Below are 24,465 nucleotides of genomic sequence, written 5' to 3'. Positions count from 1 at the left end.
AGTAAACCATCTAGGACTTTTCGGGATACCTCTATGAGTTCACCTGTTGGGGCTTGTGGTTCATTCTTGGTACAACCAACAGTCCATCCTTAGCTATGGTGACTGAATGGAGATACCTCTTGACATCCTTGATGCTGGTGAGCTTCTTAGATGGCCGGGTACCCTGAAGCAGGTGAGCATGGGTCCTTCTCATTTCTTGACAGTCAGATTGTATGTCGTGCCATGCAGCTCTGCTGGTGAAGGGCAACTTAGCATCTCCAGCAATGATTTCTTGAACAGACATTGTACGGATGACCAAGTCTTTCCGCACAAAGGAGCCAATTTGACAAGTTGGCTCAGTACAATCAAGGGTGTTTCGACTTGCGAAGTCTAAGGGTACATTTGCTGATAAAGCCAGGTGTCAAATATTAGCCCGATATCGACTGACTGTGGAAAGGAAAGTTGATGCGCGAGGGCTCGCTGAGAATTCACCCCTGCACAATTTCTCAAATGCCTGAACACAAGGCTTGTTGTCAGTAAGAATGCATGTGTTGTGGTGAGATTGGATGATGAAGGGGCTGAAGTGTTTCGTGGCCGCAGCAATAGAAAGAGTTTCGATTTCACAGGGAAGCCATGAGACCTGGCATCCACGAAGTTTGGCACTAAAGAAACCTGCAAGTAGCTGCCTACTGTGATGTGTGAAAAAAAGTGTTGCTCCGACACTATGATACTTGACAGCACCATCGGTCACAATCCATAATTGATCCTCAGCACGTGGAGTGAGTGAGTGAGTATGGTTTTACGCCGCTTTTAGCAATATTCCAGCAATATCACGGCGGGGGACACCAGAAATGGGCTTCACACATTGTACCCATGTCGGGAATCGAACCCGGGTCTTCGGCGTGACGAGCGAACGCTTTAACCACTAGGCTACCCGACCGCCCCTCTCAGCACGTGGAAGCACAATAGTACAGTTAGAACTCAAGGCAGTCTGGGCTTTGGCAAAGGCTGTTAACAAGTCGTCTGACCATATGATTTTGTCCTTGCTTTGTGAACCTGCTAAGGCTTCATCCAATGGCGAAAGGAGGATGGCACAAACGGGCTAGAGTGGAATCTGGTAAAAGGCATTTGTGAGGTCTGTGCTTATAATGTGTCTCCATGGGGCTATTTGGCATAAAGTTGAGTCAACATCAGGCATTAGGGAATGTTGTGGCTTCTTGTAACGTCCGACATCTGCAAAGGTAGTGACCAACCGGAAACCTCCGCTTGACATCTTTGTCTGTAGTTTTACAAGTCTGTCTCTGGAATATTTGGGAACACGTCCTGTGTGCTGCGGCGGTAGTACAGGTCCAGTGTTCACAACTGCTTGGAATGGACCCGACTTCCCGTTATAACCCTCGAACCGAGGGTCAAAAACAGAGCGACTTGAAACTAGCCACTACCAATGGGGGAATTGTAGAATCAGAGTCCAACTTGACATCACTAGAGTAGTTTGCACCCTGATGACGAACAGTTGAGGTTGGAAGACAAAGTTGTAGGGTCATGGGCTGTCGCATTGGATAGCAACTGACTTGACAAAAGTGTTCATGCCGTCTAGAGCCTGCAAAACTTCTGGTTTAATGGAAGCCACTTTAAGTCTGTGAGCATAGTTCTGTATCATATCTTTGCTTGACCAGTTTTGGCAATACAGGGTTTATCAACTGTAGCTATGTGAGGATAACAAAGTTCTCTAAAATATATAAATCCCCAATCCAAAATCATCAAAAGGAATATTTCACCACTAGACTGATCTGTATAGCAAGATATATTAATTGGTTTAGGAGTTCTGCTGTGGAAATGGAAAACGGATGGACGGACATGCTGATTCTCTCATGCTATGGAATAGCAAACTGTGGAATAAAAACGAAACATTCACAAACCCCTGAAAAGCAAATGGCAGAACCTGTACAATGTGTATACAATGTTTCCCAGTTAATGATTGATCTATTTATGCTCTGAACCCTGCCTCATTGGAACCTTTTGCCTTGGATATGCCAAAAATATATATTTCACAAACTCCTGAATAGGAAAAGGCACGCCAGTTCAGCACTTGATGTGTATTCAAGGTTTCATGAAGAAGTATTGACTGGTTTATGAGTTATGCTCCAGAAAAAAGCTGTGATGGACAGAATAATTGACATGGCTCATTTCTAAATCCCCTGCAAAATTCTGTTTGGGTGGGGAATAATAAAAATTTCGACAATTCCTACACTGAAAAGGGCACTTGATCAACCTTTGCCCAAAGTGCATACAAATTTTCTCAAAGAAATAAGGAACAGTATATGAGTAATATTCATGAAAGGAAAACTTCCATTGTGGACATGGTAAAGACAAGGAGCATACCTGGCTTTGATGGCTTTGTAGGCTGATTGTTTTCTCTTTCCTCAAACTCTTTTACTTTTTCTTTCCATCTTCGTACTTGTTCCTGAAAACATTTTAGTTCCAATCAGTCAGTGAGTAACGTATTCGACGTAATAAGCGCCCAGGGCGCTCTCAAAATTTTAAATGGGGGCTCTTATTAGAATATTATTTTGGTGATAAAAACAGAGTTGAAAGATAAATTTTGTGGTTTATGATGACAGCCTGAAATGTTTATATACGACAGATATATTTTTCCAGAATTTAATTGCCCATAATTAAGAGTGCATATAACACATGTGTGTGTATTATACGCAAATAAATAAGTCTTGTGTACATTGATCAATCAGAAGGGGTGATAATTGGGATTGTTCACTAGCCAATATATTAGCAAATATCGGCGTGGGCACTTATTAGAGCGGGGCGCTTATTACGTGGAATACGGTAACTGTTGTATATCTAAAACATATCCTGTTATACAAGGCACATGTACAAACTCAAAGAAGCTCTTTAGTCTGTATCATTATATAATTCAAACAAAATAGTTGGCATTTCGAATATGGTATTATCATCAGTGAAAGAACAACATAAATTATGAAACTACAAAACTATCGCATGTTATTAATAACATCTGACAAATATAGTAGTTTCAAACAGAGATCACAAAGATATAACTCATTACTATGAAAAAATCGTATCAAATAGTGTTTTGAGCAGTGTTGTTATTGAATACCAGAAATCCATATAATGTGTGTTTATTATTTACCCATGAAGAGATCACCCGTTTAATAAACATACAGCTGTATTACATACTGTGTAATACCAAAACGCGTGCTTATGTACTCTCGGAACATGTTTCACGAACAAATATTGAAAGCTCTCAACATCCCTTGGCTTATTCAACGACATTGCGTTTGGAGATGATAGATCACTAAGAGGAGATTATGCACACTCAATGAACCCAGCAACCTTGTTGCTAGGCTGACGTCACATGGCATTGTTTCGCCGATGGATCTTGCAACAAAATTCCACAAATTACATCATCAGGTATTGTGACATGATTGTAAACTTTGAGGTGCAAGGCCACCTTCCACAAGGCGATCGTATTGTAGCACAACGACAGTCGTTAGTCTAAGTTAAAGTATGTGAGTTGCAATAACCTGAGTGCTATGATAATTTTGTGGAACAGATGACTGAATTCTAAAGGTGGACCGTTGTATGATAAATTCAACTTATGACATGTTTGAAGTATTATTCTGTTAAAATCAATTGGATTATGCCGTGGATCTTGTAGGTGTCAGCCTATTCACACTCAACAGTATAATTCTAAAAAGGTTATAAATGGCAAATAATAAATAAAATACTAAACTCGCTCCCATGTAAAACCAATTTTAGGAAACTAGTGAATAGTTGTGGTATCTGTGGTTGTCAGATATCACAACTATTCACGAGTTTCATAATACTGGTATTACACGGGAGCAAGTTTAGTATTCTATAAACTCTCGCTAAAAACAAAATCCATGAAAAGGCAGATGGGCCATCTCTTATATCATCCATACTTTCTGAAGTCATTTTTGTGACGTTTTAATGTTAATGTCGTTATGGTTTATATAAAATTATTTTAGGTCTCCATCAGATCAGGAAAGGCCAATTACTGGCAAGATCCACTAGAAAGCATGGAAAAGACTTATGAAGCCATCATTTTAGAGGGAAGGACTCCAACGTGCAGCAAGACAGTTTTCTGTGCCCTATTTGTCTCTTTATGACTGACTTAGTGGAAACATGTCTGTTGAATGTGTAAGGTCGATACCTTATGTTTTATTATTCCAAGGAGGAGGTGAAATTATGTCTGCTTTTGGGTATATGGTTATTCTCATGCAGAAGTCATAGCTTTAGCTTTAGCTACTGATCTTGCGGTCTGTGTGTGGAAGAAACCAAAACATGACTAGCCTCTTTCAATTCAGTGGTTTTAAAGTTTTCATAAGAGATCACCTGCTCTTTGGAGATCATGAGAGCTAAAGCCACATCGTAAAAAAACAGTGAACACCTACTTTGGCAAACTGATCTTGGAAAAGTACAACCTAAGAGATAGACCTCAGTCTATGTATAACACTGATGAGAAAGGGATAGTAGTGACCCACAACTGCTGTCATAACTCCCAGGTCCAACACAATGTATCAGGCTGTGGAGACCCTGCATCAGAGATCATGTATACTAAGTTTCTTCAAATTCCAATACAAAATGTTCAAGCTATCTTGCACACAAGCTTTGTTTGTGCCCCAACTCACACTGTGTGACCTTGACCTTCAATCACATGCGAGAACATTTCTTGTCAAACACTTGCGTAATGTTTATGATGTCTGCATATCACACTGCCAGTTCTTTCTGAAAGTAACTGTTTACAAGTCAATTCATGAGGGAATGACCTTCAAAGTTACCTTTAAAACAACCTTGAACAAATGACAGGTATTGAGTTCATTAATGCTTAGATTTTTCATGAATCAATCTAAAATTTCATGAAATTTGAACCATGTATTTAATAATTTGACCTCTTGTGACCTGGACCTTAGAAAGAAGTCATCCAAAGGCTGAGATTAGGTACACAAAGTTTCATCAAATTCCATTCATAAATACTAGTCAATGTGTACAGGAACATTTTTAGGGCTAGTTCATACCAAGTGATCTTTCCTTCAATGTGATCTAATTATATGTCAGAATATTCTCCCAGAGGGATATAGGAGGTATGTCAGATAGGTATGAAATTAATCTCTAACATGTTTGAAAAAATCAACTGCGGTGGAGCTTGAATTTGAACAAACATACTATTATGCAACAAGTTTGAGCTTATGAAAATTCAATCTTTCAAAAGAGTTAAAATCCAGAAAACAAAAGTAATGAGCTTTCGGTCTTTTTAGTGATGCAAATGGAAAGCTGAACTGACAAATGATCTGTGCCTGCAGGACGTTTCATCCTAGGCGTGTCATTATTGCTCAGGCAAATTATCAATACTTTACATTAACATCTTGTACCTATAATCACTTTGATAACTCAAGTGTTTTCCTTATTCTAATAAAATTAAAAACACATTGATATTTTCTCTAAGCAAGACCTGAATCTCCCCTGTGACAAGATCAACTCTGAGTTTCACTAAACCAGTGCTGAAACTCCTGTGACAAGATCAGCTACTGTGACAAGATCAACTCCGAGCTTCACTAAACCAGTACCGAATGTCCCCTGTGACAAGATCAACACCGAGCTTCACTAAACCAGTGCTGAAACTCCTTTGACAGGATCAACTCTGAGCTTCACTAAACCAGTGCTGAAACTCCTTTGACAGGATCAACTCTGAGCTTCACTAAACCAGTGCTGAAACTCCTTTGACAGGATCAACTCTGAGCTTCACTAAACCAGTGCTGAAACTCCTTTGACAGGATCAACTCTGAGCTTCACTAAACCAGTGCTGAAACTCCTGTGACAAGATCAACTCTCAGCTTCACTAAACCAGTGCTGAAACTCCTTTGACAGGATCAACTCTGAGCTTCACTAAACCAGTGCCGAATCTCCCCTGTGACAAGATCAACTCTGAGCTTCACTTAACCAGTGCTGAAACTCCTGTGACAAGATCAACTGTTACTGATCGGTGTGGCATCTATCTCGGCTGGGTCAGGTTAGCTGTGATGATGGGTCATTGATCACGATATTTTTTTAATTGCTGCGCAGGCTATAAACTGTGAGATGAGTTTTACCCAGCCAAATGGGAGATGGTCAAACTCTCAGAGATGGCCAATGCCTGCAAAACTACTTGAGGAGCATTTTATACAACAATAAATCCAGAAATAGCTTCAGTGAACTATTATGGAATTATTATGGTTCTGTTCGGTTGAACAAAACCTTCCAAATGGGGTGCTGGTTTTCTTGGGGGAATTAGTCAGCAAAGAGCCGGAGTCACAGGAGACTAATCACAATTTTATTTACAAGAACAATTAACAATGAACAATTTACAAGATCTTAGAATATAGCTGAGGGTGCCACAGAGAGTCGGTACAACCCTCTGGGCTGTGGGAGAGAGATCTGCTTGGTTAGAGCGACAAACCCCTTCTGCCTAACAATTTGCTTCGGTATGTATTTAAAAAAAATATGATAATTTAATATTGTGGTTTGTGCAAATTCAACGTATTTTGTTTTCTACATGCATGTCCAGTGTATTATAAAATTTATTCTCATGTACGTGTTTATGTTGCGCTACAACTATCCCTCGTAAGGTTTCAAATTCCCCTTCTGCGCATGCGCACGGGAGCCTTTTTACCCATAAGCCCCGTGTCTCTCCATTCCTCTCCCAAAGCTAGAAGGACAACAACACTCGCTACAAAATTGCCATAATACCTTTATTGTGATCAACTGCCGCTTGCACAGACCACCTCCTGCATGTCAGCAAGGTACCTAAAACACCGACAATGGCACCGAAACGGACGTCAAGGAGAACCAGGGCAGCTGTTCCTGTCGAAAATGTTTCATCCGCAACAAGTGAAACTTCCGACAACAGTCGCCATGTTGGGTCACAGGTCAGAGCGAGTGCGACAGGCAGAGCCGTCCCTTACGAGACAACAGTTGACCTGAGACAGAGGCTGCGCTCCTTAGGTATCACAGTGCCTGCATCATGGCGAAGAAAGACGATCCTACAACTGTATAAGGAAAATTTTAACGAGAACCACACGGTCAGTGGAGGGGCCAGCGCTGCTCAACATTCCTCCCCCGTTTCCGCATTGTCGTCTGTACATGCTGTTCCTTCCTGTGACGTTACTCCCCAGTATGTAAACAGCGGGAATTCTGACAGCTCTACTAGCATTCCGGCAACAGTGACAACAGCAAGCAACCAGTTATCGTCAGCAAATGTGGAATTGGTGGGAGTCATGCGGGAAATGAGGGACATGATGACATCCCTCACCCAACGTCTATCCTCTGGAGCTCCCAGTGGAGAAAACATAGCCTGGCCTACATCACAGACAAGTCCAACGCAATGTGTTCTGTCAGATTCCGTGCCCCATGTCAACTTTGTTGACGAAAGTACAAGGCATAAAATTCACCAAGGTAAATATATTAATTTGGCTTCTCTGTTGTTACCATGCCAAGAATCCGGTGAATATAGACTTGCTGAAGAGAGAGGTTCATGCAGAAACATGTTAAAACTTGACCCACGTACCACCAGGAATTTGAACTTTGCCGAATTCAGCAGAGCCTTCAAAGTATTCAAGGATATCTTCTGTGAAGCTTGGCCAAATAGGAGAGAGCAATTGGAACAACATGAACGTACAGTAGTGGAACTCCACATGTTATATGGAGGATATGTACATTATGAATACCATAAGAGATTCGCGGCTCGTGTGGCAGCACTGGCTGAGAGGGGTACGCACATCACCTGGGGCGTTCTGGACACCAGAATTTATACCACTTGTACTTCTGGCCTTCGCTGTAGGTCATGTGACCTGTGCAGTAGTATCAGCCATGACTCCGCGACATGTCCATCCATGTTGACGAACACCTGCGAACAGACAGCCCACGACATAGCTTGGGAAAAAAGAATGTAACCTCCACAAGCACTGCAAACAGCTCCACCGATTCACATGGTCGACAAAAAATATGGTACCAGGGACAGGAGGTTTGCAATAATTTCAATGATAGTGGCTGCATGCGTATTCGCTCCAACTTTCTGCATGTTTGCTCCACTTGTTTCGGGAAGAATCACAACAAATTGGTTTGCAAAAAATACAACACTAATTCCAATAAGGGACATGGAATCAACAAGTGACAATTTGCTGAGGAATTGACACCATTAAATACCAACATCATACAAGAGGAACTAAGGCGTCACCCTGATCAGAACTTTGTAACATACTTGTGTGATGGACTGAGACACGGTTTTCACCCTCTCGTTGCAACAGTGCCCAATTTTACCTGGGAGTGTAAAAACAATCTGAGCGCCCGGAAAGAACCCGATACCGTAACACACCTTGTCCGTCAAGAATTAGATCGGGGCTACATTATTGGACCATTTTCAGTCCCCCCTTACCATGTGTTTCGGGTCAGCCCCCTGGGCATCGCTGAAGGAAAATACAGCCATAAAAAACGACTGGACCTTTCAGACCCACATGACAACGATGACATTATTAGCATTAATGATACGATAGACAAGGACATGTGCTCTTTAACCTACGTGACAATCGATGATGCCATACGGGAACTGAACTGAGTGGGCAGAGGCGCGAGTATGTGTAAGGTGGATATAAAAGACGCCTTCAAGCAAATCCCCATTCACCCAGATTATTGGTCACTGTTCGGATTTAGATGGGACAATCAGTATTACTTCTTCAAGCGCCTAGCGTTTGGATGCCGATCTAGCCCTCGTATCTTTGATTGCATATCACAAGCCATTGTTTGGATCCTCACAAACAATTACAAGGTCCATTTCGTTTTACACTTGCTGGATGACTTCCTCACCATTGATGAACCCAACTACGAAGCTTCTATTACTATGAAAACATTAACAGCCACTTTCAACAAGTTGAAAATTCCGTTGTCCCCACATAAAACCGTTGGACCAGCCTGTGAGATGGAATATCTAGGTATCATTTTAGATTCAAATACCATGACTGCCCGACTACCCCTGGACAAGTTGGCTAGAATATCGGAGTTAGTGCAAGAGTTCAGTCACAAGAGAAAGTGTACCAAACAACAACTACTGTCTCTGATAGGACATCTGTGCTATGCCTGCAAAGTGGTTGTGCCAGGAAGATCCTTTGTGTCTTACCTCATTGATCTATCTAAATCTGTAACCACAGAGTGAACATTTCTGCTAAATGTCGTTCGGATCTGCACATGTGGCATGTGTTTCTCCAGAAGTGGAATGGCGTTTCTTTCTTTCACGACTCTTCCAGGACACAGGCTTCTGACATGGAACTGTATACCGACGCATCTACTTTAGGTTTTGGAGGTTATTTTCAGGGTGCTTGGTTTTTGTCACCTTGGCCACCATCTATGCAAGCCCATTGCCAAAACAACAGTCGATCCATGGCGCTACTTGAACTGTATCCCATTGTAGTAGCAGCCGTTTTATGGGGCAAGCAGTGGTCAGGGAAAAGAATCTTGTTTTATTGTGACAATGAATCAACAGTAAACATAATCAACAAGGGCAGATCAAAATGCAAAAACATTATGCCTCTCATGCGTATGGTTACCTCACTAGCAGCCTCTGATAATTTTGTGATATGTGCCAAACATGTACCAGGCGTGTCAAACCAAATTGCTGATTCTCTGTCTCGGTTACAGATTGCCAGATTTCGGAAACTTGCTCCACATGCGGCACCGCAAGCAACACCATGTCCACAACACTCACAGTTGAAATGGGTCTGGCAAGACACCTAGACACTCTATGGAATGCTGCAGTGGCGGCCAGAACCAAGACCACCTATGCTTCTGGTTTTCAGTCATACGTTGCCTTTCTCCTGAGATATAGCCTGTACTCCACATGCTCAAGCCTCACACGGGCAGCACTAGGTCTGCCACCAGTTAATTCTGCACTTCTGCAACAATATGTGGCCTTTTGTTTCGGTGAGGCAAAACTACAGTATGTCACTGTCAAATCCTATCTCGCGGGTATTCGGTTTACCTATCTGAAGGCAGGTGTACATACAGTGTTCGATTCAGTGTCTACTGGTGGTCTAAATCAGCTACGAACCCTACTTCATGGATACAAGAAGCTACAACAACAGGGTGTGCCCAAACGCTCACCCATAACCTACGATGTTTTGAAGAAGATTGTGTGTACACTACGCAAAGGGGTGCTCGGACCTCTCAATGATCTGGTAATGGTGGTCATGTGCACCACTGCCTTCTTTGGTTTTCTACGATGTGCCGAGTTCACATGTTCTCGTGACTTCGATGCTAGTACCAATTTAAGTCTATCTGATGTCACCATCGACCATAATACAGGAAAGTGTACTCTCGTGCTCAAAGCTTCAAAGACAGATATTTTTAGACAGGGCGTAGTCATTCCCTTGTTTGCCAACCACTCTCCCATTTGCCCTTTTGCCAATTTGAACCGCTTAAAGCAAGTAAGACTATCACATGGTGCTAGGGACAGTGATCCTCTGTTTGTTGACTGTGTTGGAAAAGCCATATCCCGTACCATGTTCCTGCAATGGCTCAACATGACCATGAAACATGCACACCTTGACGCAGCTAAATACTCTGGACACTCTTTTCGCATAGGGGCAGCGACCTCCGCTGTAACTGTTCGTATGGAAGATCACCTCATAAAAACACTGGGCAGGTGGCAGTCAGACTGTTTTACACGTTATATTCGGACCCCAGAGGACGTTATTAAGAATGCTCTGTTGTCTTTAATCTCTTGTCCATAATACCCAGTACAGGGACATCTCTGATCAGCTGCGTTGAATTGGTTGTGTTGGTCTATTCCTTTGTACGATGTTGATGTATCTTGTGATCTCTCTCTATATTGTTGCACACAATGTACCTTCCTTACCACACCTAGCACAACTTGGGGGCACTCACTCTTGTAAGGGGGTACCCTTCCAATCACTTGCTTTGGGCTATTTCCACTCATCTAGAGTGTCCTTTTCTCCCCCAAGTCCAAACCAGAGCTCAGGTCGCAGCCCCGGTCCGCAGACCACCGTCCGAGCCGCCGCAGCGGCCCCAGGACCCTCGCCTAGCTCTCAGTCGTCCCTCTCCTTGTAAATAAGCTAGCAACAGAGGTCCGCAGACCACTGTCCCAGCCGCCGCAGCGGCCCCAGGACCCTCGCCTAGCTCTCGGTCGTCCCTCTCCTTGTAAATAAGCTAGCACCAGAGCTCAGGTTGCAGCCCCTGTCCGCAGACCACCGTCCAAGCCTCATAGCGGCTCCAGGACAGCACCTAGCTCTCGCTCAGCCCTCCTCTGTGATAAAATCAGTCAGCTCCCAAGTTCGTGCCAAAACCATTATATGTATGTGTTTGTTATAATGTACATTAAATATTTTTGCATTCTACCTCATTGCTTGTTGTGTTTGCACAAATATAACAATAAAAAGGAATATGATTGGTTGATACACGATGGGTTGTGCCCTATGCTAAATGAATGGCTAGACAGAGGTGAATACTTAATCCTGTTGGCACTAACCCTGTTGACATATTTACTGGGTGCTTGGGAAGAGATTATGGTATCACTATAGACGGGCTTGTATGGGAGTAATCCTTAATGAGTCTAAATTGAAGTAATTGCTGAATGTTAATCTAATGTAGGTGATGACAGATTTACTTAAATAAAATAGTTCAAGGCAATCAATCTATGTAGACATATCTTTTGTCTGGGAGATGGGATCTTGATACCTTAGGCTAGCATTTATCTAAAAGCTTCAAATCTATTAAACTATGTAGACATAACTCTTGTCTTATTGAATAGTATGTCTAGGAGATGCGCTCCCATTACCTTAGGCTAGCATCTATCTAAAAAGCTATAACTGAAACTACTGATATTTTATATATGCATTTTACCTGATGATAAGTATTACTTGCTAAACTATAATTATATGAAATTATGTATAAATATTACACCATGATAACTCATAAAAGCACTTGATGTGGATCTAATTATTATAGGAAAACTTAGTATAAATGTTATATCATGATAGAACATACAAAGAACCAGTCTTTCAGAATGCTGAAAATCATTGCCTCTGGTGAGTGAGTGAGTGAGTGAGTGAGTGAGTGAGTGAGTGAGTGAGTGAGTGAGTGAGTGAGTGAGTGAGTGAGTGAGTGAGTGAGTGAGTGAGTGAGTGAGTGAGGTTTTACGTCGCTTTTTAGCAATATTCCACCAATATCATGGCAGGAAACACCATTGAACCTATGTGTTACTATATATGCTATCTTTGCTATATAAGCCTTGGTCCAGAGAGATTGAGAGGCAGGAGAAAAGAAAGGTCTTACCCTTAGCCTAGCTAGGGTTAGGCCGGGGCACCTAGACAACAACCACTACCACTATGTGCTGACCTGACACATAGTGTCTTTTGTATGTATATATCTACATGTATAAAGTAAAACTATATATACCGCAAGCCATCATCTCCAAGTTGTCACTTCCTACTGGGAACCATCTCAATCTCTCTGGACCAAGACTTATATATAGCCAAGGTCACCTGATATTTAGTAAGTAATAAATATAAATGTAAACAGTAATTCATCAGTGACATACTTGCACATCTCGTTCAGGATGGCTGACGGTCGATGTACACAAAAATGGGGATTAACAATTAGGATTAGCATCTTATAAATAACAGCAATTAAGTGTTTCAAGGCATATAGATGTCATGGCTCCAGGGTAATGAGCCTTTGCAATTAAATGTTCTTCAGACAATGGGTGTCGTAAATCAGTCACTATGACAGAGTAGATAATTTTAAACTTGTATCCTTTATTCTAAAGATCATTATCTATGTAATGGATCCTGTTTCGTTTACAGATTCGAGTTTTATATGTATTGTTGATTGGAGATTGCCGGACCAAGTTTTTGTACTTACCGTCACAAGGCCGAAGTAAAGTTGGCTCGTATTGAGCTCGAGTATTGTCATTAATACAAAGGTATTACATGGTGTCAGAAGTCATGGCAGGTCGAATTGACATTCCGCCCATGAATTTCGATGCTGCTAATGTGGCAGAAAGTTGGAAAAAGTGGAAACAGACGATAGAATTGCTGTTCAGTGGACCACTCGCGGCGAAAGATGAAAAGGAAAAGTGTAGCTATTTTCTGTTGTACATTGGTCAGGAGGGTCGAGATATATTTAATACTTGGACATTGACAAATGAAGAAAAGGATAAATTGCAACCTCTGTACACAAAATTTGAAAAATATTGTCTTCCTGAAACGAATGTGACAATCATGCGCTTTCGCTTTAATACACGTGTTCAGGGCCAAAATGGATTCATATGTGACAGAAATCAAAACCCTCGCGAAAGATTGTGCCTTTGGTGCGATTGCTGATGACATGGTTCGTGATAGAATAGTTTGTGGAATGAGTAACAAACAAGTACAAGAAAGACTGTTACAAGAAGCAGATTTGACAGTAAATAAGGCCCTTGAAATAGCAAGAACTTTTGAAGTGAGTAAATAACAGATGAAAGAAATTCAGTCAGAGGCAGTTTGTAGCATTCAGAAGAGAAGTGGTGGTTATACTCATCAGAGGAAGTTAGGGGACAGTAGTCAGAAGAGATCAGCAAGTGCACAGGCTAGTGTGAAAACAAGTAGTGATATGTGTGAAAGATGTGGAAAATCACATTCAAAGAATGACTTGTGTCCTGCGAGAAGTGCTGCGTGTTTGAAGTGTCACAAATTTGGACATTATGCATCAGTTTGTAGGTCCAGAACAGTAGCGAGGAATCCACCTAAAACACAGAACTCAAGAGGGTCCGGAAGATGGAAACAAGGTCAAAGCAACCCCAAAGTCCACAGTTTAGAGACTGATGAACTCTTTATTGGGACAATAGAGGATAGGAAGGGTGAAAGTGGTGAAGACTATTCAGAACAATATGCAGATATTCTAGTGAACAAGAAGTTCATAGTACCTATGAAGATAGATACAGGAGCACAAGTCAATGCTATGTCAGAGAGAGACCTTCTAAAAGTCTACAAGTTTGCAGGTCCTCTTGAGAAACCGGACACAAGGCTTTACGGCTATGGACAGAAGTGGTTGAAAATTGCAGGTATGACTTACCTGGATTGTAGTTACAGAAATGTGTCTGTACACCTAAAGTTCTATATAGTGCAAGAAGAGGCACCCTCAGTGTTAGGACTTCGAGCCTGTGAGGACTTAAACCTGATAAAAGTCCTGTTGAACATTGAATGCCTGATTACTGATGCAAGTAGTTCTGAGAAAATACTCAGGATGTTTCCAGATATCTTCCAAGGCTTAGGATGTCTTGAAGACAAGTACAGCATTCAGCTTGACCCAGAAGTGAAACCAGTAGTACATGCTCCACGAAAAGTTCCGATTGCCCTACATGAGAAAATTCAAGTCGAACTTCAGCGAATGGAGGACTTGGGAGTGATCACGAAAGTGGAAGAGCCCACTGAGTGGGTAAATTCTATGGTCATCGTCCCTAAAGCAAGTGGTGAAATTAGGTTGTGCCTTGACCCAGCTGACCTAAATAAGGCGATACAACGTGAGCACTACAGAATGCCCACGATTCAAGATGTGACCTCAAAGTACTTCACAGTCCTAGATGCGAAATCGTCATACTGGCAAGTACAACTTGACCACGACTCCTCCATGTTGACCATGTTCAACACTCCATGTGGTAGATATAGGTTCTTACGTCTTCCATTTGGAATTAAAAGTGCCAGTGAAGTGTTCCAAAAGCACATTGACAAAATCTTCGAAAAACTGAACTATACTCACCCAATAGTAGATGATATTCTCATCAGTGGCAGAACCATTGAGGAACATAACAAGAACCTCATGGACACTCTTGAGATTGCAAAAGAAAGTGGTATCAAGTTAAATGCAGACAAGACTCAACTGTGTTCGCAGGAAGTGAAATTCTTTGGTGAAATACTTACCTCTGATGGCATGAAACCAGACCCGGATAAAGTTGAAGCAGTGCGCACAATGACAACTCCAACAAGCAAGAAGGAGCTTGAAGGTTATCTGGGATTGTTCACTTATCTTGCACAGTATTCCCCTTGTCTTTCTGAGAGAACTCACATCCTGCGTGATCTGATTAAGCACGACAGTCAGTGGAATTGGACTCCAAACCATGAACAAACATTCCAAGAGATCAAGGATCTCATCACAAGATCACCAGGTCCTGTTCTGCGATATTTTGATTCCCAGAAAGAAGTCGTTCTGCAAGTGGATGCATGACAGAATGGTGTTGGGGCTGTTCTGTTAGAGGAAGGACACCCTGTAGCATTTGCATCCAAGTCTATGACGTCATGTCAGCGCAATTATGCACAGATAGAAAAGGAGATGATGGCCATAGTATTTGGCTGTGAGAAATTTCATCATTATTTGATGGGTAGAAGATTTGTTGTCATGTCAGATCACAAACCATTGGAGAGCATTTTCATGAAGCCACTCCACGCTGTACCACTACGTCTCCAGAGGATGAGATTCAGACTGCAAAGGTATGATGTTGTTGTCAAGTACATTCCAGGAAAAGACATTCCTGTGGCAGATATGCTGTCCAGACACTTTATAGAAGAAAAGCTGACAGACTTGAACTCTTTTGATGAGGAAGTTAGCGCATATGTTCATATGGTGACAACAGGCTTACCTATTTCAGATAGGAAGATGTCTGAGATAAAATCCGCTACAGTTGAAGATGAACAGCTGCAGGCAGTGATTAGTGCAGTGCAAAATGGTTGGGCAGCTACACACGTAGACTGTTCCGCTCATGTCAAGGGCTTTTGGACATTTCGAGAGGAACTCTCCTGTGTTAATGGAATGGTTTACAAGGGGAGTAAAGTAGTCATTCCCTCAAAACTCAGAGTTGAAATGCTTCAATGCATTCATAGTGGTCATCAAGGCATGACCAAGTCAAAAGAAAGAGCTAGAGAGATTCTCTTTTGGCCGTGTATGAACAAAGATATTGAGAGAACAGTAGAGCAGTGTGCAGTATGTCAAGAGCACAGGAAAAGTCCTTGTAAGGAACCCATGATCTCCAGTGAAGTACCCACCCTCCTGTGGCAAGTAGTAGCCACAGATCTATTCCATATGGATGGAAGAGAGTATTTAGTAGTAGTAGACTACTACAGCAGGTATTTTGAAGTAGCCCTGTTAACCAACACAAAGGCTTCTACAGTCATCACACATATCAAGTCCATCTTTGGACGACATGGCATGCCTATGCGTGTTGTCTCTGATAATGGGCCACAGTATGCCTGCGCTGAGTTTAAGACCTTTAGTGACAAGTGGAAGTTTGAACACATTACGTCGTCACCACTGTATCCACAGGCCAATGGTCTTGCTGAAAAGACAGTCCAAACTCTCAAACAGCTGTTACGAAAGTCTAGGCAGAGTCATGCAGATCCATATCTGGCAATGTTGGCTTATAGGAATACGCCTATAAATTGACTCGCCTCACCAGCGCAACTCGTGATAGAATAGTTTGTGGAACGAGTAACAAACAAGTACAAGAAAGACTGTTACAAGAAGCAGATTTGACAGTAAATAAGGCCCTTGAAATAGCAAGAACTTTTGAAGTGAGTAAATAACAGATGAAAGAAATTCAGTCAGAGGCAGTTTGTAGCATTCAGAAGAGAAGTGGTGGTTATACTCATCAGAGGAAGTTAGGGGACAGTAGTCAGAAGAGATCAGCAAGTGCACAGGCTAGTGTGAAAACAAGTAGTGATATGTGTGAAAGATGTGGAAAATCACATTCAAAGAATGACTTGTGTCCTGCGAGAAGTGCTGCGTGTTTGAAGTGTCACAAATTTGGACATTATGCATCAGTTTGTAGGTCCAGAACAGTAGCGAGGAATCCACCTAAAACACAGAACTCAAGAGGGTCCGGAAGATGGAAACAAGGTCAAAGCAACCCCAAAGTCCACAGTTTAGAGACTGATGAACTCTTTATTGGGACAATAGAGGATAGGAAGGGTGAAAGTGGTGAAGACTATTCAGAACAATATGCAGATATTCTAGTGAACAAGAAGTTCATAGTACCTATGAAGATAGATACAGGAGCACAAGTCAATGCTATGTCAGAGAGAGACCTTCTAAAAGTCTACAAGTTTGCAGGTCCTCTTGAGAAACCGGACACAAGGCTTTACGGCTATGGACAGAAGTGGTTGAAAATTGCAGGTATGACTTACCTGGATTGTAGTTACAGAAATGTGTCTGTACACCTAAAGTTCTATATAGTGCAAGAAGAGGCACCCTCAGTGTTAGGACTTCGAGCCTGTGAGGACTTAAACCTGATAAAAGTCCTGTTGAACATTGAATGCCTGATTACTGATGCAAGTAGTTCTGAGAAAATACTCAGGATGTTTCCAGATATTTTCCAAGGCTTAGGATGTCTTGAAGACAAGTACAGCATTCAGCTTGACCCAGAAGTGAAACCAGTAGTACATGCTCCACGAAAAGTTCCGATTGCCCTACATGAGAAAATTCAAGTCGAACTTCAGCGAATGGAGGACTTGGGAGTGATCACGAAAGTGGAAGAGCCCACTGAGTGGGTAAATTCTATGGTCATCGTCCCTAAAGCAAGTGGTGAAATTAGGTTGTGCCTTGACCCAGCTGACCTAAATAAGGCGATACAACGTGAGCACTACAGAATGCCCACGATTCAAGATGTGACCTCAAAGTACTTCACAGTCCTAGATGCGAAATCGTCATACTGGCAAGTACAACTTGACCACGACTCCTCCATGTTGACCATGTTCAACACTCCATGTGGTAGATATAGGTTCTTACGTCTTCCATTTGGAATTAAAAGTGCCAGTGAAGTGTTCCAAAAGCACATTGACAAAATCTTCGAAAAACTGAACTATACTCACCCAATAGTAGATGATATTCTCATCAGTGGCAGAACCATTGAGGAACATAACAAGAACCTCATGGACACTCTTGAGATTGCAAAAGAAAGTGGTATCAAGTTAAATGCAGACAAGACTCAACTGTGTTCGCAGGAAGTGAAATTCTTTGGTGAAATACTTACCTCTGATGGCATGAAACCAGACCCGGATAAAGTTGAAGCAGTGCGCACAATGACAACTCCAACAAGCAAGAAGGAGCTTGAAGGTTATCTGGGATTGTTCACTTATCTTGCACAGTATTCCCCTTGTCTTTCTGAGAGAACTCACATCCTGCGTGATCTGATTAAGCACGACAGTCAGTGGAATTGGACTCCAAACCATGAACAAACATTCCAAGAGATCAAGGATCTCATCACAAGATCACCAGGTCCTGTTCTGCGATATTTTGATTCCCAGAAAGAAGTCGTTCTGCAAGTGGATGCATGACAGAATGGTGTTGGGGCTGTTCTGTTAGAGGAAGGACACCCTGTAGCATTTGCATCCAAGTCTATGACGTCATGTCAGCGCAATTATGCACAGATAGAAAAGGAGATGATGGCCATAGTATTTGGCTGTGAGAAATTTCATCATTATTTGATGGGTAGAAGATTTGTTGTCATGTCAGATCACAAACCATTGGAGAGCATTTTCATGAAGCCACTCCACGCTGTACCACTACGTCTCCAGAGGATGAGATTCAGACTGCAAAGGTATGATGTTGTTGTCAAGTACATTCCAGGAAAAGACATTCCTGTGGCAGATATGCTGTCCAGACACTTTATAGAAGAAAAGCTGACAGACTTGAACTCTTTTGATGAGGAAGTTAGCGCATATGTTCATATGGTGACAACAGGCTTACCTATTTCAGATAGGAAGATGTCTGAGATAAAATCCGCTACAGTTGAAGATGAACAGCTGCAGGCAGTGATTAGTGCAGTGCAAAATGGTTGGGCAGCTACACACGTAGACTGTTCCGCTCATGTCAAGGGCTTTTGGACATTTCGAGAGGAACTCTCCTGTGTTAATGGAATGGTTTACAAGGGGAGTAAAGTAGTCATTCCCTCAAAACTCAGAGTTGAAATGCTTCAATGCATTCATAGTGGTCATCAAGGCATGACCAAGTCAAAAGAAAGAGCTAGAGAGATTCTCTTTTGGCCGTGTATGAACAAAGATATTGAGAGAACAGTAGAGCAGTGTGCAGTATGTCAAGAGCACAGGAAAAGTCCTTGTAAGGAACCCATGATCTCCAGTGAAGTACCCACCCTCCTGTGGCAAGTAGTAGCCACAGATCTATTCCATATGGATGGAAGAGAGTATTTAGTAGTAGTAGACTACTACAGCAGGTATTTTGAAGTAGCCCTGTTAACCAACACAAAGGCTTCTACAGTCATCACACATATCAAGTCCATCTTTGGACGACATGGCATGCCTATGCGTGTTGTCTCTGATAATGGGCCACAGTATGCCTGCGCTGAGTTTAAGACCTTTAGTGACAAGTGGAAGTTTGAACACATTACGTCGTCACCACTGTATCCACAGGCCAATGGTCTTGCTGAAAAGACAGTCCAAACTCTCAAACAGCTGTTACGAAAGTCTAGGCAGAGTCATGCAGATCCATATCTGGCAATGTTGGCTTATAGGAATACGCCTATAAATTGACTCGCCTCACCAGCGCAACTGCTGATGGGACGCAGGTTGAGTAGTGACCTACCGGTGCAATATGAAATGCTCAGGCCTGAAGTTGTTGACTGTGATGCGGTGAAACAAGCAATCTCACAGTCACGAGAGACCCAGAAAGTCTACTATGATCAGAGTGCTCATCCAAGACCACCAATACAGGTGAATGACAGTGTGCGATTGAGGCAAGGGAAGGACTGGATCCCGGCTAAAGTTGTGAAATCTGCAAGCACTCCACGTTCTTTGGTAGTAAGAACTCAAGGTGGCTCAGAGTACCGATGGAACAAGCATGACCTGATTCCAACAAAGGAAAATCTTCCTGACGACTGCAGTACTATCCAAAGTCCTGATGGAACCACTCAAGGAGTAACTAATGCTACTCCAGAGAATGTTCCTGTACAGTCTCCAGACACTCCGTCAGACATGAATGTGTCGCAAAGCCTTGCTCCATCGAAGAACCCCATTGCATTCTCATCCAGTGGTCGACCAATCTTCAGACCACAGCGATTCTCTGAGTGACTCTAAAATTGCAATAATGGTTTTGTTTGTGTTAAAGTTTATTGTGCTCAGAGAGACAGACATTTCATTTAACAGTGCCACATTTAAAGTAGTGTTATCTTTATTTTTAGCTTATAAAAAAAAGGGGATGTAATGGATCCTGTTTCGTTTACAGATTCGAGTTTTATATGTATTGTTGATTGGAGATTGCCAGACCAAGTTTTTGTACTTATCGTCACATGGCCGAAGTAAAGTTGGCTCGTATTGAGCTCGAGTTTTGTCATTAATACAAAGGTATTACAATCAACTTTATGAGGACCTGTGAAGTGATTTGTTTCGTATTGGTCAACAGAAACAGACCTGGTGCAAAATGCAAAGAATACTAAATCATTTAAAAAGTTTTACTTTGGTTTAAGGCAACATTTCTAAACAACAATTGCTATGGTATTTTACTTCACTTGTACAAAACTTTGTGAATTCCTCACTTTCAATAATGATCACTATTAATAAGTGACAAGAGTGTCAAACGATGTTGCCTATCCTATCTCTAAAGCCCAACTGAAAATAATTCAACTACACAGTGGTCAACACATGGCACATATGCATGTATTTTGCATGCTTTTAGATCTGTATCCGCAAAGTAACATGTGTGTGCGAAATGTTTTCACACACAGAAATGAAACAGAATCACCAGTTCGGAAACATAGCATACACTTACAGATATATTAGAGAAACAAACATGCCAACATACATACAACCTATGATGACAATCCTTTTGGCCACATCCTTCTCCTTAAAGGATGCGGTCTATCAACACAAAATAATCACTTTCCAAATTCAAAATAATATCCTCGTTCACATTCACAATTGTGTCCAAAAGTTCAGTCAATAAAACAGTGAATACATCCAATTTCACAATATATCCATTTTCATGAAACACAATTTCTCACAAATATCCACATTTTTTAGTTCACCGTTTACCGTCACATAGGTGTAGATTTCACACTCTTTAGTTCAAAGTTCAGTCACAAAATTGTAGAATTCTCATGTTCAGTCCATCAATTCTCACCGATTTTTATATTTCAAATGTCACAATTTCCATCTAATCCTGTGTTATGTGCTTTTTGTCTGTGACATTTAAAGCTTTATCAGTGGATGCCCATCCATTTCAAGAGAGCACACTTTAGTCACTGGTCTGGTAAGAACAGATTGACCAACCTGTATGTCAACCACTCTGGTGTAACCACCATTTCCGGGATTAGTCTTGACAATTCCTTCTTCGGTTGAGACTGGGTATCCACTCCTTCATCCATCTGCTCCAGAAGTGTTGTATAAGTTCCTGTATCCGCCTTCAGCATTTCCTTGGGTTAAAGGGTGTTGTATCCACAGATTCTGGAGCAAACGTACCTCCAACCTAGCCATGGAGGAAGTGTTCGGTGTCAGGGGTACATCATCTTGAGGATGTGATGTTTGATAGGATAGTTATGAGGAGCACTAGGGGGATTAAACTTCCACTTGGTCCCACGATTAGCTAACAGCATCATTGTCCAGACAATGCAACCAGTCCGTTAAGCTCTTCTCTGCCCCTACAAAGTTTTCCCGTTATTACACACAATGTCCTCTGGAAGTCCCCTATGACTGGCCATTTGATAAAAAGCATACACCTTGGATTCTTGTCAGTCTCCATTCATCACACAATGATTAATTCACTACCATTTTAACCCTCTTGGTGCCACAAGACCATATATGGTCCCTCACTTTTCACACCCTCATAGTGGCATGGGACCATATATGGTCCCTCACTTTTCACACCCTCATAGTGGCATGGGACCATATATGGTCCCATGAAAATGTCCCTTTTCAACTGTGAATTAAGATGTCAAACACTGAGTGTGCAAACTCAAAATTACAACCGTCATCACCCTAATCATCTCAGCTTTAACATCGTGTAACTCATATTTTATACAGTGCTACGGATTGCGAAATATGGTGAGATTAGTAAAGTGGTTACCTCGCTTCTCAGCCTTTTTCTGCCATGTTGAACTTCATGTGAATGACGGCAATTTTGCTTATAATGCACCCATGTCACATACATGTAACTATTATAATATCAGACAGCCAATTTGAAAAAGAAATCTGATCAGACTGGTCAGAAAGATTGACTTTTCCCCCCACTGCACAGTTATTGGCCTAAGACTACTAACATTTAGTCTGCAACGGACGTTTTTTTTGTTCAAGTATTGCATGTTTATCGACTTTGTGTCATGGCGATTTAGCACAGCGATAGAAACGAAACGACATTTGAGATTGTCTTTCTGTTTATGGTGCTGATTTATAGGAAATATTCAAATAAAAGATATGGATATGATAGTTAATATTAAGGTGGTATAGCGTATATTTATGGGCTGGAAGTTCATGATCAAAACATAAACATTGAATGGCCATGCCCGAAGTGATTGACAGGGCACGCTCGCATCATAGCTGTGCCGCGATTTCTTGTCTACAGGTTGTCCTACATGCTTGCTCGTTCAGACGAATAACTGCTGCTTTGTTCATATGAAATGACTAACAGTCATGTGTGATTGTTTAAGCTACCTAATTGTGTGAATGATTTGACCTAACCATTTCACATTTTGTCGCAATGGAGATTTCAAAAGTGTGGCCACAACATCTAACGTTAGTCGACGCCATATTGTAAACAAATTGTGTCAAGGTGGGTTTCACATGTGGTAACTCTGCCCACGTTTCTGTCGGTGGTACGCGTGATACAAACATAATACAACTATTGAAAATATCAAAATAACTTCTAAATAGACTACATCAATACTTTTTTGCATTTGGGTTAACCACTTATGGATACGATGTGCTGTAAAGTTTGATTTTGATTTGTTTTTCCTTTCATTGAAACTGATAATGGCGCTATGATTGATTTACTGAAATAGTACTTACCATGAGTCTAATGTACATGGTACATGCTGTGATTGTACTAGATAACTGATAACCAATTGTGTATGTGTATATATCATCAAATACACATTACTAATCGCCTCAGAAAATGGAATATATAATCATAACACAACAGCTGGTATTTCCAACATTCTGCCATGGATACTACATCTAATTAATATTAGATTTACAAATTATTGATGTTGACTGTACTCTCGATTAATGTATGATAATCAATTGCAAGTCTTCAACTCTGATTTGATAAGTTATCTGAAATGTCAGCAATGAGTAAACTTCATTTTTTTTCGTTACAATCTGCAATTTTATTTGTGTAGGCTAATAGATGGTCGGTGATTTTCCGCCGCTGTGAATTTGTCTTCTTGACAGGTTGTGAAGTGGATGATGTCACATGAAACAGCTGATCTAATGTTGTGGTAGTATAACGGATACAGTTCCTAAATAACTATATTCTCTTTGACTGAACTAGAAAGTATATCTAGTACATCACGATTGGAAAATTTCCAAGGCGATCGACAAGTGAAGACTGCTTAAATTATGACTTGACTAACACTGTTAGAATATTTGGCGCAGTTTGCTAATTTTGGTATGTTGACTTGTATGCTTTTCATTTATGTTGGAAGGCTTGATATTTAAAGAAAATAATGTGCATATAGTTGAGTAAGGGAATGGAATGTTTCACAAGGTAATAGATCTACACACAATATATAGATAATCGATTTCTGAAGGACAAAATGTTTTCAGTGTAAATGTTTTGATGTTTTAAATAGTTTTATTTATGTTTTTTTCACTCTGCATTATCTAAATTATCAAATACTTTGATCAGTGACATAGCAGTGATTACTTTGTTTTGTATCCTTAGTAAGAAATAGATTTTTTTTAAAATATATTTGTCTAAAAGCAAAATGAATGCATTCTTGTTCTTTTTTTTACAATTTCCTAGCTAAATTACAGCTTGGAGGGACGATATATAATTTAATATATATCGTCCCTCCAAGCTGTAATTTAGCTAGGCCAAAACAAAAAGAGGAAAGACATAATAACTGAAAACTATTTGTATTAAAGATTTTGCAGGTCAATTTTGAAAGTTCAATACCAAGAATATATGTTCCTTTCATGACAAATAATTCCATTTCTTTCATTGACCTACAATCATCATCTATTTCAAACTTTTCCTTTAGTAGAATGGGATGAAATGGGAAACTGTACTGGAAATAGACTTAGTAAAATCTAAATATTTTTTACATTTGTATACTTATCCTTCATTGCTCCTTAATGCATTCACTGCTTACCTTGCGACAAAAAAAACCAGGGACAGCGTACCGGCGATGGTCTTTGGGTGAAGGCTCTGTTCCACAATCCCACTTTTGCACCACGCCGTCGCTGTCCCCGT

At 41.2% G+C, this 24,465-nt stretch overlaps 1 protein-coding gene across 1 annotated transcript in view; it reads right to left on the bottom strand.

The window, feature by feature from the left end:
- The window catches only part of LOC124117943 (SH2 domain-containing protein 4A-like), a 273,682-nt gene that overhangs the window by 148,779 nt on the left and 100,438 nt on the right, over nucleotides 1-24,465 (bottom strand). The window contains exon 3 of the mRNA XM_046479961.2: nucleotides 2,362-2,443. Within this exon, the coding sequence (XP_046335917.1) occupies nucleotides 2,362-2,443 (82 nt within the window). The remainder of the gene's footprint in view (nucleotides 1-2,361; nucleotides 2,444-24,465) is intronic.

This window comes from Haliotis rufescens, unplaced genomic scaffold (genome assembly GCF_023055435.1).
Source record: "Haliotis rufescens isolate VD_foot unplaced genomic scaffold, xgHalRufe1.0.p SCAF_28, whole genome shotgun sequence".
In the NCBI taxonomy this organism is placed as follows: domain Eukaryota; kingdom Metazoa; phylum Mollusca; class Gastropoda; order Lepetellida; family Haliotidae; genus Haliotis; species Haliotis rufescens.
This window is presented reverse-complemented; position numbering and strand designations above follow the sequence as displayed.